This window comes from Scyliorhinus canicula, chromosome 11, assembly GCF_902713615.1.
Source record: "Scyliorhinus canicula chromosome 11, sScyCan1.1, whole genome shotgun sequence".
In the NCBI taxonomy this organism is placed as follows: Eukaryota; Metazoa; Chordata; class Chondrichthyes; order Carcharhiniformes; family Scyliorhinidae; genus Scyliorhinus; species Scyliorhinus canicula.
The window spans coordinates 142,799,844-142,815,947 of NC_052156.1; the positions used below are offsets into that span (position 1 = coordinate 142,799,844).

Genomic DNA, 16,104 nt, shown 5'->3' on the forward strand with positions numbered 1-16,104 from the left:
AGCATAATCATATCCCTGCCCGTCCAGTTATTCCCTCTTCCAAATTCTTCCATCGGCAAGAGATACAAAGGTTTGAGAAGAAGCACTAATTGGTTAAAAACAGCATTTTCCTCTGCTGCCATACTCCTGAATGACCCTCGGAACTGATTTCTTCACACATCTTCTTTACTGAGTAGTTCTACGCTCCCATATGCTCACCCGATGCCTGTGCCTTTGTATTTACATTGTGTATTTATGCATGTCCATGTCTTTTTTCATGTATGGAATGATTTGCCCGATCTGCACGCAGAACAATACTTTTCACTGTACCTCAGTACACGTGACAATAAATCAAATCCAATCCAATCAAAACCATTGGTGATTCAATGAAACCTACCGATGCTGGAGACATCAAGGCATATATAAATGATTAAGTGGTTCATTATTAAAAGCACTATAATTTAATCTTAAAATAATCTAAATGCTGACACAAAGAAGTTTTACATATTGCCAATACATATGACCAACGTAGTCCAATTGTGTCATTTGTGGACTCCTGTACCTCAGACACTGGCTGCACCAAATTCCATGGAGATTATCATAGATTATCATAGAATTTACAGTGCAGAAGGAGGCCATTTGGCCCATCGAGTCTGCACCAGCTCCTGGAAAGAGCACCCTACCCAAGGGCAACACCTCCACCTTATCCCCATAACCCAGTAACCCCACCCAACACTATGGGCAATTTATCATGACCAATCCACCTAACCTGCACATCTTTGGACTGTGGGAGGAAACCGGAGCACCCGGAGGAAACCCACGCACACATGGGGAAGATGTGCAGACTCCGCACAGACAGTGACCCAAGCTGGAATCGAACCTGGGAACCTGGAGCTGTGAAGCAATTGTGCTATCCACAATGTTACCGTGCTGCCCTACCCAAGATGACTTTATTGTTCTGATAAAAGGCAACAGATTTTTTCTTGAGTTCATAGAAAATTTATGTGTCAAACCATTTTCTAGTCCCAATCCTGCACCAGTCTGCTATGCGTCCTCTGGTATGATCTTATTGGGAAGCAGCTTCCTAATTGGTCACCTCCATCATCTGAGTTCTGTCTTGTTGCCTCAGAATACAGCTGGAGTTTGGTGAAAGATGGAGTTAGGTAAAAGAGGGAAATGATCAGACCCGTCTTTTCTCTGACTGGCGAGTAAAATTAGTGAGTACTTCTGCTCTTTCAAATAACGGGAAAGAGGGACTTTAAGTAACTCTTGCAATACAGAACACTGGAGGTCAGAGAGAGAGCTAATCTTGGGCGCAGCAGCTGAGCTGCGCAGCGGGAAAATTTAGGAGCAGCCCAGCATACCTTCACTCAATCCAGAGGCAGAGCTCCTGAAGTGAAGTCAGGATTAGAAAGTGGAAGCTGCTGATGGGGGGGAGTGCCAACGGTGAATATTTATACTATTATAATCGCTTGTAGTTTGTAAAGTCTTGATTTTGTGGTTTATAGTTTGTACAGGCTATATTCTGTATAACGAGGTCAAGGGGAGAAGGGCCCTAAAGTACTTGATATTATATGATTTCAGTCCTTAATCTAAGGTTTAATCTAACAGGGTAAATCATGGCAGGACAGCTCAAAGCCATAGTTTGCTCTCCTACTCCATGTGGGAAGCCGGGCACATTTCCAGTGACCGGGGCCAGCATGTGTGTGCAGTAAGTGTCTCCAGCTCCCGGAAGCCCTGGCTTCAGAGCTGGAGTGGCAGCTGGGGACACTGGAGCATCCACAAAGTGGATAGTATCATGGATAGCATGTATAGAGGGGTGGTCAAACCAAAGGCTAAGAGTCCACAGGCAGGAAGGGAATGGGTGAATACCAGGGAGAGCAAGAGGATGAGGCAGGCAGTGCAGGAAACCCCTCTGATTATTTCCGTGCAAAACAGATATACCACTTTGAGGGAATGGCCTCTCAGTGATAAGCAGTGACAGCCAATTGGCTTTGCTAAAGAGGGGAGGAACCAAAGTGTTGCAATGCAATAGTTGTAAGGGATTCAATTGCACGGAGAATGAGACTCATTTGGCCACAAATGAGACTCCAGGTTGCTTTTTGCTTCCCGGGTGCTAGGGTCAAGGATGTCTCAGAGCGGCTACAGGACATTCTGAAAGGTGAACAGCCAGTGGTCGTGGTGCACATCGGTACCAATAACATAGATTCTAAAAAAGGGACAAGGTCCTAATATAGGGAGTCAAGAAGTTGAAAGGTAGGACCTCAAAGGTAGTGGTCTCAGGATTACTACCAGAGCCACATGCAAGTCAGAGTAGAAACAGCAGGATATATTGGATGAATACGTGGCTGGAAAGATGGTGCAAGGGGAAAGGTTTTAGATTCCTGGGACATTGGGACAGGTTCTAGGGGAGGTGGGATCAGTACAAACTGGGCGGGTTACACCTGGGCAGAATCAAAACTGATGTCCTGGGGCGGGTGTTTGCCAGCATGGTTGGGGAAGGTTTAAACGAGAATGACAGGGTGATGGGAAACTAAACAAGGTGACAAAGGGAAGAGAAACAAGAACAGTAATAAAAGAACAGTAAAATGCAAAAAAAGGACAGGATAATCAAGGGTGAGACACAAATAGAGCCACAGTACAAAGAAAAGTTAGAATGATTAAAAATGGTAAAAAGGCAAGCCTAAAAGCATTGTATCTTAATGCATGAAGCTTTCAGAATAAGGTATACGCACTGACAATACAAATCGAAGTAAATGAATTTGATCTCATAGCCATTACAGAAACAGGTTACAAGATCATCAAAACTGGGAACTCCATATTATTTCAGGGATATTTGACCTTGTGAAAAGACAGGAGAGAAGGACAAGGTGGTGGGGTAGCACTTTTAAGAGATGAATCGAGAACATTTGTGAGGCATGATCTAGACTCGAATGATGTAGAATCCATTTGGGTGGAGGTAAAAATAGCAAGGGAAAGAAGACATTGGTATAAGTAGTGTATAGACCCCCAAATAGTAGCCACTGTAGGAAAGGGTACAAATCGACAAATATTAGGAGCATGTAAAAATAATGGAGCAATAATTATGGGTGACTTTAATCTTCATGTTGATTGGGTTAATCAAGTTGGAACAGGCAACTACAAGCAATATGTCATGGAGCCAACCAGGGAACAGGCTATCTTGAATCTGGGTAGTAGGGCAGGTTTAATAAATTACCTCAGATGAAAGGAAGTAGTGATACTGTAATAACATGATAGAATTTAATATTCAGTTTGAAAGAGAAACTTATGTTGGAAAACAACTGTGTTTAACTTGAACAAAGGGAAATACAATGAAACAAGGATAGAGTTAGATAAAGTGGACTTGGCGGATAGATGAGCAGGATAGACAGTAAACACATGCAGTAACAGATATTTAAGGAGGTAATTCATGACCCTCAGCAAAAGCTTATCCCGGTAAGGAGGAAAGAGAGGGACCAACCAACCACGGTAAACAAGAAGTTAAGGAAAGTATTAAGTTGAAAGAAAAAGCATATATAGAGGCAAAAGTCAGTGATACTCCCCAGCAAAGGAGGACTAAAAAGATAATCAAGAGAAAGAAAATAAACGATTGCAAACTAGCGAGGAATATAAAAACTGACAATAAGTGCTTCTTTAAATATATAAAAAGGAAGAGAGAAGTCAAAGTGAGCACAGGCCCTTGACGAGCCAGGTATGAAACAAATGAAAATCACTTGCCACAAGTAGGCTTCAAATGAAGTTACTGTGAGAAGCCTCTCGTCGCCACATTGCGGCGCCTGTTCGGGGAGGCTGGTACGGGAATTGAACCTGCGCTGCTGGCCTTGGTCTGCTTTACAAGCCAGCTATTTAGCCCACTGTGCTAAACCAGACCCTAATATCAGCCACCAAGGGACCTCCAATCACCTGGGGAGAGCCACCCCCCCCCCCCCCCCCCCCCCCCCCCAAAATTCCACTCAATTGTGGGGACCAGTGCTGAACAACACCCGGCCAGGATCTCCTCAGCGGCATCGATAGATTCCTGGAGCCAGCTCCATCTGGCATCGGCAGTGTTAAGTGAATTTTGAAACTCACTTAACACCAAATCTGGGTCCCGCCCATTGTGGGCAGGGACCAGATCACAATGCCTCGCAAGATCTCGTGAGGCATAATGACTGTCAGGAATCTCCCGGGATCTACCAGCCACATTCCTCTCAGATACCGGCGGGACGCAGCCGGGAAATCGCACCCATAAGATTCTTATGGGGCTTGATAGGGTAAATGCTGGGAGGATGTTTCCCCTCATGGGAGTGTCTAGGATCAGAGGGCGGCACGGTAGAACAGCGGTTAGCACTGTTGCTTCACAGCTTCAGGGTCCCAGGTTCGATTCCCGGCTTGGGTCACCGTGTGCGGAGTCTGTACGTTCTCCCCATGTCTGCATTGGTTTCCCCAGGTGCTCTGGCTTCCTTCCACAGTCCAAAGATGTGCAGGTTAGGTGGATTGGTCATGCTAAATTGCCATAAGTGTCCAAAAAGGTTAGGTGTTTTCACTGTACTTCGGTACATGTGACAATAGATCAATCAATCAATCAATCAATCAAGGTGGGGTTACTGGGTTACGGGGACAGGGTGGAGGTGTGGGCTGAAGTGAGATGCTCTTTCCAGGGGCCAATGCAAACTCGATGGCCTCCTTCTACATTGTAAATTCTATGAATTGTCTCAGAACAAAGGGTGCCAATTTAAGACTGAGATAAGGAGGAATTTCTTCTCTCAGAGGGTTGAAATTCCTTGCCACAGAGGGTTATGGGGCAGAGATCTTGCGTATATTTCACGATGAGACAGATAGCTTCTTGATCAGTAAGGAAATCAAGAGTTACAGGGAAAGGGCCGAAAGTGGATGTGAGGAATGTTAGATCAGCTATGATCTGATTGAATGGCGGAGCAGGCTCAAGGGGTTAAATGGCCTACTCCATTCCTATTTCCAAAAAAATCTAATTAAGGATAGTCAGGGATTCCAGAGAGCCCCCAGCTTCGGGCGGCTGGCAGTCCCAATGGGAGTGTATATACAATTTCAAAAATAAAGAAGTCCCAAGCCAGGAGGGTCATCAGACTAAAGAGAAACCCCACTCGGGGATTCATTTGGGCAGCAGATGCGGCCTTTCATACCCATGGCCCCATCATTGAGGGATGGAGGCCACAGCTCCACTGGTCATCTGGCCTACTGCCAAGAGGTCATTTTCATGGAACTACCTGGTTCCACACAGTAGGAATCTATCACCAGCAGGATTCTGATGAACACTGCCCACCCCCTCATCAATGCCTTAATTGATACATATACATAGATACATAGAAGATAGCAGCAGGAGGAAGCCTTTTGGCCCTTCGAGCCTGCTCCGCCATTCATCACGATCATGGCTGATCATCCAACTCAATAGTCTAATCCTGCTTTCTCCCCATAGCCTTTGATCCCATTCTCCCCAAATGCTATATCCAGCTGCCTCTTGAATATATTCAAAGTTTTAGCATCAACTACTTCCTGTGGCAATGAATTCCACAGGCTCACCACTCTTTGGGTGAAGAAATGTTTCCTTATCTCTGTCCAAAATGGTTTACCCTGAATCCTCAGACTGTGACCCCTGGTTCTGGATACACCTATCATTGGTAACATCTTCCCTGTCTAGTCCTGTTAGAATGTTACAAGTCTCTATGAGATTCCCCCCTCATTCTTCTGAACTCCAGTGAGAACAATTCCAACCTAGTCAATCTCTCCTCATATGACAGTCCCGCCATCCCTGGAATCAGCCTGGTAAACCTTCACTGCACTCCCTCGAGAGCAAGAACATTCTTCCTCAGAGAAGGAGATCAAAACTGCACACAATATTCCAGATGTGGCCTCACCAAGACCCTGTACAATTGCAGCAACACATCCCTGCTTCTGTACTCAAAACCTCTCACAATGAAGGCCAACATACCTTTAGCCTTTTTTACCGCCTGCTGCACCTGCATGCTTACCTTCAGCGAATGGTGCACAAACACACCCAGGTCCACGCTGCACACTCCCCTCTCCCAATTTACGACCATTCCAGTAGTAATCTGCCTTCCTGTTTTTGCTTCCAAAGAGAATAACCTCACACTTTTCCAAATGATACTGCATCTGCCATTGATTTGCCCACTCGCCTAACCTGTTGGATCCGTGCATCCTCATCACAATTCACCCCTCCACCTAACTTGGTGTCATCTGCAAACTTTGAGATGTTACATTTCGTTCCCTCATTCAAATCATCAATGTATATTGTGAATAGCTGGGGTCCCAGCACCGATCCCTGGTGTACCCCACTAGTTACTGCCTGCCAATTTGAAAAGGACCCATTAATCCCTACTCTTTGTTTCCTCTCTGCCACCCAGTTTTCTATCCATCTCAATACATTTCTCCCAATCCCATGCGCTTTAATTTTGCACAATAATCTTATGCGGGACTTTATCAAACGCCTTCTGAAAGTCCAAATATACCACATCAACTGGCTCCCCCTTGTCGACTGTATTGGTTACATCTCCAAAGAATTCCATCTTGACTTCTTGCTGCTGCTACGTTGGTAGTTACTCCTGATATTCATCTGCCTCTGCCAAGATTGCTAGAAGGAGGAATGATGCCCTATTTCCAAACTTACTCCCAAATGCCTTCAAACTAACCTCTGCAGGGCCTTCACAGATGCTGCCTAACCTGCTTTCCAGCATTTTCTACTTTTATTTCAGTATTTTGCTTTTGGTTTGAGAAAATAACGCAAGGTCAACTCATTGAAACATTATTGTGGTATTCTTGGCACTTCAGGCATTCCTAGCACTTCAGCAAAATCTGCTCACCATTTATTTATGAAAATAAATATATGTGACCTTGCATGAGACATGATACAAAGATCACGGAATATAAAACACCTTATCTAAACACTAATGGAACCTCGAGCAGTAGACTACATTTACCTGTCTCTGTCATCAAGACGAAATAAACTGTTCTGGCATAACTTTGATTTAGCATTCAGAAGCCTGCCAGGCCCATATACCGGTGATGAGGGTGGTAAACACTATGAGACATAACCCATTAATATCAAACTCCTCTTTGCTTTTAATGCCAGATTGCTTAATGTTTGCTGACACCATCCTTCGATTTATGCCAGGTTTTATTTCAGAGATGAATAATGTCCACAATGCAGTAATCTTTGCATATTCCTATGGTTTCAACTAGTTGTCTCTTTTTACGCATACCTTTTTTTTTTTAAAAACAGCTGGTGAAGTATGAGCTAGCTAATTGAGGAGTACAACCTGCAGTTTCAACAGCAATGATTGCAGTTCGACCATTAAACATTGCTCCTAGTGTAGAAACAGTTATGGTGATGCAACTACTCAACCCAAGATAAAAATAATATGCTCATACACTTCTAAACTACAAAATCTTACTTGCTGTAGTCAGGCTTTTGTCATACTGGGTCAACTTTATCTGTATAATGTTGTGCACTTCCTGTCCACAAACCCTTTGTCTACCAAAGCTTTTGTAAATGTAAACCTGCAGGTCTTACCAAATATATATATTGGACCCAAATCTTCCATTCAGAATTGGAACCTCTATTTCCAACCTGATCAGACAAAATAATACTTAGCTTTTTCTGATTTTTCAGGGTAATCTTCATTTGGAGGATCCTACAGAACTTAGTGCAGGAAACCTCGGAGGGAGCAGAGGTGAGAACCCATTCGGAAACCATGCCCCTTTTTATGGCACTAGGTTCCATATTCTGGTAGGTTTAAATTTCCCAAAGTTTCCCTGAAAAACTACAGAGAGATGACGAGTTAGGGGAGGGTAGGGTGGCAGGTGGTTTGGGTGAGAGGTCAGAGGATGGGTAAAGGGGTAGGGTAGTGTGTTGGTGGTCAGGAAGTGTGATTTGAGTGGGGGGGGGGGGTGAGTTCTGTAGTTACCCAGGTGTTAGACTAGGTTTTAATCCGTCTTTCCTGGGTAACTATCCAGGTAAGTAATCAGAACTGCCACAAAATAAAAAAAGTGTCCCAGAGAAATTGCTCTTCTGAAGTTAAAACTTCACCAGCAATTCCCACGGAGCAATTCTGTTGGGACTTCAGAGGGGATCCATAGCATATGTTGGGAGATACATCCGGTCTCCGACTATCCAGAGACTGGAAGATTTGGGCCAATTTACGAATATTTTCTTTGGAATTTCAATGTCACTTATCTGTAACAATTAACTGTCATAACATTGTTGACTTTGTACAGCTTCCTCAGTTACTTGCACAACTACAGTACCTCTACTTCCGAAGCCCACATTTACTTTGCACTTGTGTATGTTGAAAATAAAATATTTGTTGCATATAGACCCAAAATTAAATTTATTTTTATTTCTGACCACTCCAAGCTGTTGCCACACAGCCATTCCAGGCCAGTCAAGAATCCTGTCCCAGGAATTTTCTTTAAATAACCTTTGGCGCCCTCCACCTTGGTTCCCCGCTCTTTGGTCGCGTGTCCCACTCACTGATTTGTTGTTTTTTTTAAGTCACAGCTCCACTTTTCCCCCTCAGCTTCTTCCCAACCCAATACTTCAGCTTCTTAGAAAGGTCCCACAGCCACCAAATATAGAACAGTACAGCACAGAACAGGCCCTTCGGCCCTCGATGTTGTGCCGAGCCATGATCACCCTACTCAAACCCACCTATCCACCCTATACCCGTAACCCAACAACCTCCCCCCCCCTTAACCTTACTTTTTAGGACACTACGGGCAATTTAGCATGGCCAATTCACCTAACCCGCACATCTTTGGACTGTGGGAGGAAACCGGAGCACCCGGAGGAAACCCACGCACACACGGGGAGGACGTGCAGACTCCGCACAGACAGTGACCCAGCCGGGAATCGAACCTGGGACCCTGGAGCTTGGGGGGGGGGGGGGGGGGGGGGGGAGGAGGACAGAAAGTAGTAAAAACTTACCAGATGTCGCAGCTCTTTTAAATCTCGACAGACAGTGTAGAACACTCCAAGTAGAATGTTAATATAAGAGGCATAAAACTCTGCAGAGAATTCTGAAGGATGATCATTTGAAAGAATTCTTTGGAGGTCAGCTGAAGTTAAAAATATATAATAATAATCTTTATTAGTGTCACAAGTAGGCATACATTAAGACTGCAATGAACTTACTGTGACAATCTAGTCGCCACACTACAATGCCTGTTCAGGTACACCAAGGGAGAATTCAGAACGTCCAATTTACCTAACAAGCACGTCTTTCAGGGCTTGTGGGGGGAAACCGAAGCACCCAGAGGAAACCCACGCAGACACAGGGAGACCAGTAATGATAATTGTCATTACATATATTAATTTACTTCAGGCATTATTCTACATATTCCCATCATCATGAGGTCAAAGGTGGGGATGCTCACTGATGATTGCACAATGTTCAGTACACTTTACGACATTGAAGAAGACAGTGCCCACATGCAGCGAGACCCGGACAGCATTCAGATTTGGGCTGACAAGTGGCAAGTAACATTCACTTCACACAAGTGCCAGGCAATGACCATCTCCAACAAAAGAAAATCCAACCATCTTCCCTGACATTACCATTGCTGAATCCCCCATCAACATACTGGGAGTTATCATTAACCAGAAACTGAACCGGACCAGCCATATAAATACTGATGCTACAAGTGCAGGTCAGAGACTGGGAATTCAGCAGAGAGCAACTCACCTCTTGACTCTCCAAAGCCTGTCCATCTTCAAGGCACAAGTAAAGAGCATAATGGGATACTTTCCACATATCTGGATGAGTGCAGTTCAGGCAACACTCAAAACGCTCCAGATCATCCAGGATAAAACAGCCCACCCACAGCTTTCAACATCCAATCCCGCCACCACCGGAGGTACTGTGGCAGCATCGTGTACTATTTACGACAGTGTTTTTCAAATGTTTCCCTCCGGGATCCACTAACCCACGGGTGCCTTCTTGGTACACACAAACTTACTCCAATCAGGTTTACAGGAAGAAAGAGCAATGCGGATATCAGGAGCAGACTTCAGCCAGTTCTTTTGTGCCATCTTCTTCATTGTGAAAATGGAAAATCTAAGTTCGCACAAGTAGATCATTGTGAAGGGCAATAGCAACAAAATGCTCATTTTACTCAACACTGGATACTCCTGGGAGATGCTGTTCTAGAAGGCCGACAGCCTCATGGGCTTTTGGTTTGTTTTTAATGTGGTGTCACAATTCAGGTACAGCAGTGTAGTCTTTTCATTTGGAGTGAGCTGTTAAGGTAACAACTGACTTGTGGGTCTCAACCTGAAAAAGGAATTTTTCACCCAACCATTTCAAAATCTGAAACTTCTCTTATTTGCCAGTACTTCCCTGCTTATAACACACATGGGCTTTGCATCCTTACTTGCATTGGCACAATTGACAAAACCGTATCTCAAGAAATCCTCTTTATACTGTTTTGATCCCAATTCAAGTTTCTTCTTTGTAGACCGTTGACCAGAGACCCTGAAGCTCTGTACAGAGGTAACTAGCACTGCTCTGTCCTGCCCTGGACTCTGCAGCAGATTCAGTTGCGAGTTCCTGTCCAGTATGTACACTGCCCATGTGTGTCTCTGGCCGTCTCTTATTTGTAAGAAAATTATTCATTGTCACAGTCCTCTTGCCTTGCTTGGTAGCGGCTAGAAAACGGAAGAAGCTCTCCTCCATGATTTGGTGCCAAAATCACGTACGTACAGGGCGCTTGACATCATGTGTACATGCCGGGTGCGTGACCTGCTCACTGCTGTCACTTCTGGCCAAAAGACTGCACACAGCCTTGTTTCTTCTCATTTAAAAAGGTGGTAGTGGGCCATTCTCAATAAAAATGCTTGTAGCGGCCTTTGGACGCTTCTCCTGAAATCGGGATCACCGCAGGAATATCACAACCCATCGCTCTACGACCCTCCCCACACCCGCCTGCGGCCCACCTGCAGATCACGACCTGCACTTTGAAAAACCCTGATCTACCAAAGCTCCTTCAACAGCACCTTCCAAACCTGTGACCTCTACCATTTAGAAGGACAAGGAACACCAGGAATTGCAAGTTCCCCACCAAGTCACATGCCATCCTGATCTGGAAGTATATCACTGTTCCTTCACTGTTGCTGGGTCAAAATCCTGGAACTCCCTTTTTAACAGCACAGCAGGTGTAACTACACCACATGGACTGCAGGTGTTCAAGGAGGCAATTCACTACCACTTTTTAAAGGGCAATTAAAAATGAGAAATAAAATTGCTGGTCTAGCCAGCAATGTCACTATTCCGTGAAAGAATAAAAATATAGGCCATAGAGTCCCACCAGTGCAGATGGAGGCCATTCGGCCCATTGAGTCTGCACTGCCCCCCCCTCCCCGAAAAGAGCACCCTACCTAGTCCCACTCCTCCACCCTATTCCTGTAACCCTACCTAACCTGCACATCTTCGAACACCAACGGGCAATTTAGCTTGGCCAATCCACCTAAACTGCACATCATATGCCTAGATCATTGTTCTGCTCGTTATTTTAGGCATGTAACCAAAGGTTTCAGCTGGAAGCTGATTGTGTCCTTATCAAAGGGCACAGGAAGAAATCAAACAATGTGGCCAAAAACACATATACAGAAATATATGCAAGTTGGAAACAAGCCAGATTCTGCCCAATCAGTTGATACTCCCCATGAATGAACAGCCCTAATCACATTTACCACTTTGCTCCCATTACTTCAACAACGTATAATTGTCTGCCTACATTTGCAGCATTGAAAGTTTCTTGCTCTAAGGAGCTTCTCTACTCTACTGTAAATGGATACACTTTGGGAAACATCTGCCACACCCTGCATAATTGGCGATCCCTCATTGCTCAAAAAGGCAATGATTTTGGCATTAACAACCCTTTGAAACCTACAATAACTGGTCCAAGATCCATGGTTGCGTGCTATTTCTAAAGTGCTGCTACAATGTCCATTCAAGGTATTCTGAAGACTAAACATCCCACCTGCTTAGACGGGTGCTAATGTGAAAGATCAATTCCTACCCATTCACTCATCACATTTTAATATGTGGACCAAAATAACTGCTGCTATTCACTAAGGCTAAGAACAAAAGAAATATTAGAGTAAAAAAGATAACCGGGACTCAACAGTGTCAGTTTGGGGAAAAACATCTATGTAGAATTTCAATTCATTAAACTGCAGTGATTGACAGCAAACAATTAAACTTTGATTTTTAAAAAATAAAATATGTAAACATGTGTTAATGTGCATCAGCTGTGGTTCTATTGGTTGCAGACTCAAACTCAACTCTCTGACATTGATGCAGATTCCACTCCAGAGACTTTATTAGGGAAATCTAGGCCGAGACTCCAGTGCCGTTCTGACGAGTGTCACACTTAGAGGTATCATCTTCCAGGTGACCCATTGACCCAAAACCCCGTTAGCCTTTGCAGGGGGACATAAAAGATCCTATGGTACTATGAAGTTATCCCTAGTGTCCTGGTCATTATTTATCCCTCAGTGTCGCAAAAAAAAAAACCTGATTTATCTAGTCATTAACATTGTTATTTGTGGGGGTTTTCTGTGTGCATAATAGCTCCCCTGTTTCCAATACATTTCAAAAGTATATCAAGTCTTTTTTATATTTTCAATAATGTTACCGTATATTACTAATCAAATAATGAAAGTTATCAATATTGTTGTTTTACCTTTGCTGTAGTCAGGAAAATGCAAGATCAAAGGCTCAAAACAGCCTGTATTTGGTCGGAATTTTTCCCAAACAATCTCACTGAGGAAGATAACCGTTGCTTTTACTTCAGCCTGTGAATGAGGCAAATTAAAATCCACATTTAGTTTTGAAAATCTAGGCATAGCACAGCTTGTTCCTAAAGAGGAACAAGTAGGAAAAAACATGTAGGAAACATTTTGTCCCATTATCATGCCAAGTTCTTTATATTAATTCTAACATCAACCTGCAGATGTTACAAGAAGGTGTCACAAAAGAACTAGATGTTGGACTATAGACAACCTGGAGGGCTACTGTGAGGTAATTTGACTCCCAGAAAAGAAAACTAGGATTAAGGAAGCCGTGGCTGATTCTGGAAAACATTACAAAGACCTGAGGAGTGTTCTAAACTGATCTGCAGCCTTAACCACGTTTTTCCATGGGATATATGTGGTTCCTCAATTTTGATCACCAGAGCATCCTAGAAGGGAGAGATGACCTACTTAAGCATGTTCATATCAGTGCCACAATTGAAGTTCTTTTTAATATAAAAGTGTTGTCTAAAAGACCACACCTTGAAAAAAAATCATTAGTTTCCTTCCGCCTCGTCATAAATATCGTGATACATATAGTAATTAAAGTAAATGCGACAAACCAGTTAAACTCTTAATAGTTGATATAGAAGCTACTGGAGTGGAAATATAGTCTCATAGCATTTAACTTCATGTTTATTGGGTTAGTTGGGTTCCTTGACCTACCCAGAATCAATACAGTACAACAGAAACCCCTAAATGGTATGGTAGTACATATTTAAAGACTCTATCCTACCCGCACCCCCCCCCCCCCCCCAAATCCTTTTAGACGTTTTGTCTACCTTGTTTTTCTTTGATCTGTCTATGTTGCAGACCTCCTCTGGGTGAGAAGGCGAAGAAACAAATTACTCTCATCAACCAGACATTAGGTTTGAAAAAAAGCTAAAATCTGCAGATGCTGGATATTGGAAACAATAAGACAGTGCTGGAAACACAACAGCGCAGTTAGCACCTGGAGACTACAGATAACTTCTCTTCTGCAGGCTTATCAGAACTTTAGAAATTACAGAAAATTTCAAGGATCAAAAGGGGAAAAGCGAAAATTGCAAAAAAAATAAATACAAAGAAGCAAAATTGAAATGAAATGAAAACCATAAGACCATAAGACATAGGAGCGGAAGTAAGGCCATTCGGCCCATCGAGTCCACTCCACCATTCAATCATGGTTGATTTCAACTCCATTTACCCGCTCTCTCCCCATAGCCCTTAATTCCTCGAGAAATCAAGAATTTATCCATTTCTGTCTTAAAGACACTCAACAACCCGGCCTCCACCGCCCTCTGTGGCAATGAATTCCACAGACCTACCACTCTCTGGCTGAAGAAATTTATCCTCATCTCTGTTCTAAAGTGACTCCCTTTTATTCTAAGGCTGTGCCCCCGCGTCCTAGTCTCCCCTGCTAATGGAAACAACTTCCCTACGTCCATCCTATCCAAGCCATTCATTATCTTGTAAGTTTCTATTAGATCTCCCCTCAACCTCCTAAACTCCAATGAATATAATCCCACGATCCTCAGACGTTCATCGTACGTTAGGCCTACCATTCCTGGGATCATCCGTGTGAATCTCCGCTGGACCCGCTCCAGTGCCAGTATGTCCTTCCTGAGGTGTGGGGCCCAAAATTGCTCACAGTATTCTAAATGGGGCCTAACTAGTGCTTTATAAAGCCTCAGAAGTACATCCCTGCTTTTATATTCCAAGCCTCTTGAGATAAATGACAACATTACATTTGCTTTCTTAATTACGGACTCAACCTGCAAGTTTACCTTTAGAGAATCCTGGACTAGGACTCCCAAGTCCCTTTGCACTTTAGCATTATGAATTTTGTCACCGTTTAGAAAATAGTCCATGCCTCTATTCTTTTTTCCAAAGTGCAAGACCTCGCACTTGCCCACGTTGAATTTCATCAGCCACTTCTTGGACCATTCTCCTAAACTGTCTAAATCTTTCTGCAGCCTCCCCACCTCCTCAATACTACCTGCCCCTCCACCTATCTTTGTATCATCGGCAAACTTGGCCAGAATGCCCCCAGTCCCGTCATCTAGATCGTTAATATATAAAGAGAACAGCTGTGGCCCCAACACTGAACCCTGCGGGACACCACTTGTCACCGGTTGCCATTCCGAAAAAGAACCTTTTATCCCAACTCTCTGCCTTCTGTCTGACAGCCAATCGTCAATCCATGTTAGTACCTTGTAAAAACCACTTATTGTTACAAGTAGGCTCCAAATGAAGTTATTGTGAAAAGCCCCTAGTCGCCACATTCCGGCGCCTGTTCAGGGAGGATGGTACGGGAATTGAACCGTGCTGCTGGCCTGCCTTGGTCTGGTTTAAAAGCCAGCTGTTTAGCCCAGTGTGCTAAACCAGCTGTCAAAACTCTTAATCTAAAAGTTTTACTGTAAAATTCAATCAATAAGTCCATAAAACCCATTGGTATTGTCCAGTACATTCTTGTCATCTCCAATTCAAACCATTGCATGCTAAAAAAAAACATTTTTTAAAAATGCTATGGTAAATTTTGATTACCTAGTAACAATTAGGGGCAGCACGGTAGCATGGTGGTTAGCATAAATGCTTCACAGCTCCAGGGTCCCAGGTTCGATTCCCGGCTGGGTCACTGTCTGTGTGGAGTCTGCACGTCCTCCCCGTGTGTGCATGGGTTTCCTCCGGGTGCTCCAGTTTCCTCCCACAGTCCAAAGATGTGCGGGTTAGGTGGATTGGCCATGCTAAATTGCCCGTAGTGTAAGGTTAATGGGGGGATTGTTGGGTTACGGGTATAGTGTGGATACGTGGGTTTGAGTAGGGTGATCATTGCTCGGCACAACATAGAGGGCCGAAGGGCCTGTTCTGTGCTGTTTCTATGTTCTATGTTCTAATTCCTTTATTTTAAAAGTCACATTGCTTTGAGATGGTTGGAAAATTAATCTTATTGGACCATGTAATCTATCAAGCTTTTAAAAAGGCGCTGGCTGCTATACAGTTTATGTAGATTAGTATTCCACTTTCACCATACATGTTGACTGATAACAGCAAACAGAAATGAGAGGGGCCATATATCATAAGCTGCACAATGGTATCATCAATGTCCAGTGAAATGAAAAATATTCAGCTGCTTTTCAAAAGTCATCAAAAATTAGTTAAATCACATCAGTGATAAAAACTTCAGAATATTAAGAAATTATATCAAGTTATTTTTCAAGCTATTTGAAGAGCCTAACCATTAGCACATGTAATTGATAATATGGAAAGATGTGTCATTTGAAACATGGAGGTCTGGC

At 43.6% G+C, this 16,104-nt stretch overlaps 1 protein-coding gene across 10 annotated transcripts in view; it reads right to left on the reverse strand.

The window, feature by feature from the left end:
• The window catches only part of orc5 (origin recognition complex, subunit 5), a 132,781-nt gene that overhangs the window by 88,887 nt on the left and 27,790 nt on the right, over positions 1 to 16,104 (reverse strand). For all 10 annotated transcript variants that reach the window (XR_005462318.1, XR_005462317.1, XR_005462316.1 and 7 more), the window contains exons 6-7: positions 12,718 to 12,829; positions 8,960 to 9,090 (exon numbers count right to left, since the gene is read on the reverse strand). Coding sequence is in view for 5 of the 10 variants with exons in the window: in XM_038811592.1 (XP_038667520.1) it covers positions 8,960 to 9,090; positions 12,718 to 12,829 (243 nt within the window). In the remaining 5 variants the exon portion in view is untranslated. The remainder of the gene's footprint in view (positions 1 to 8,959; positions 9,091 to 12,717; positions 12,830 to 16,104) is intronic.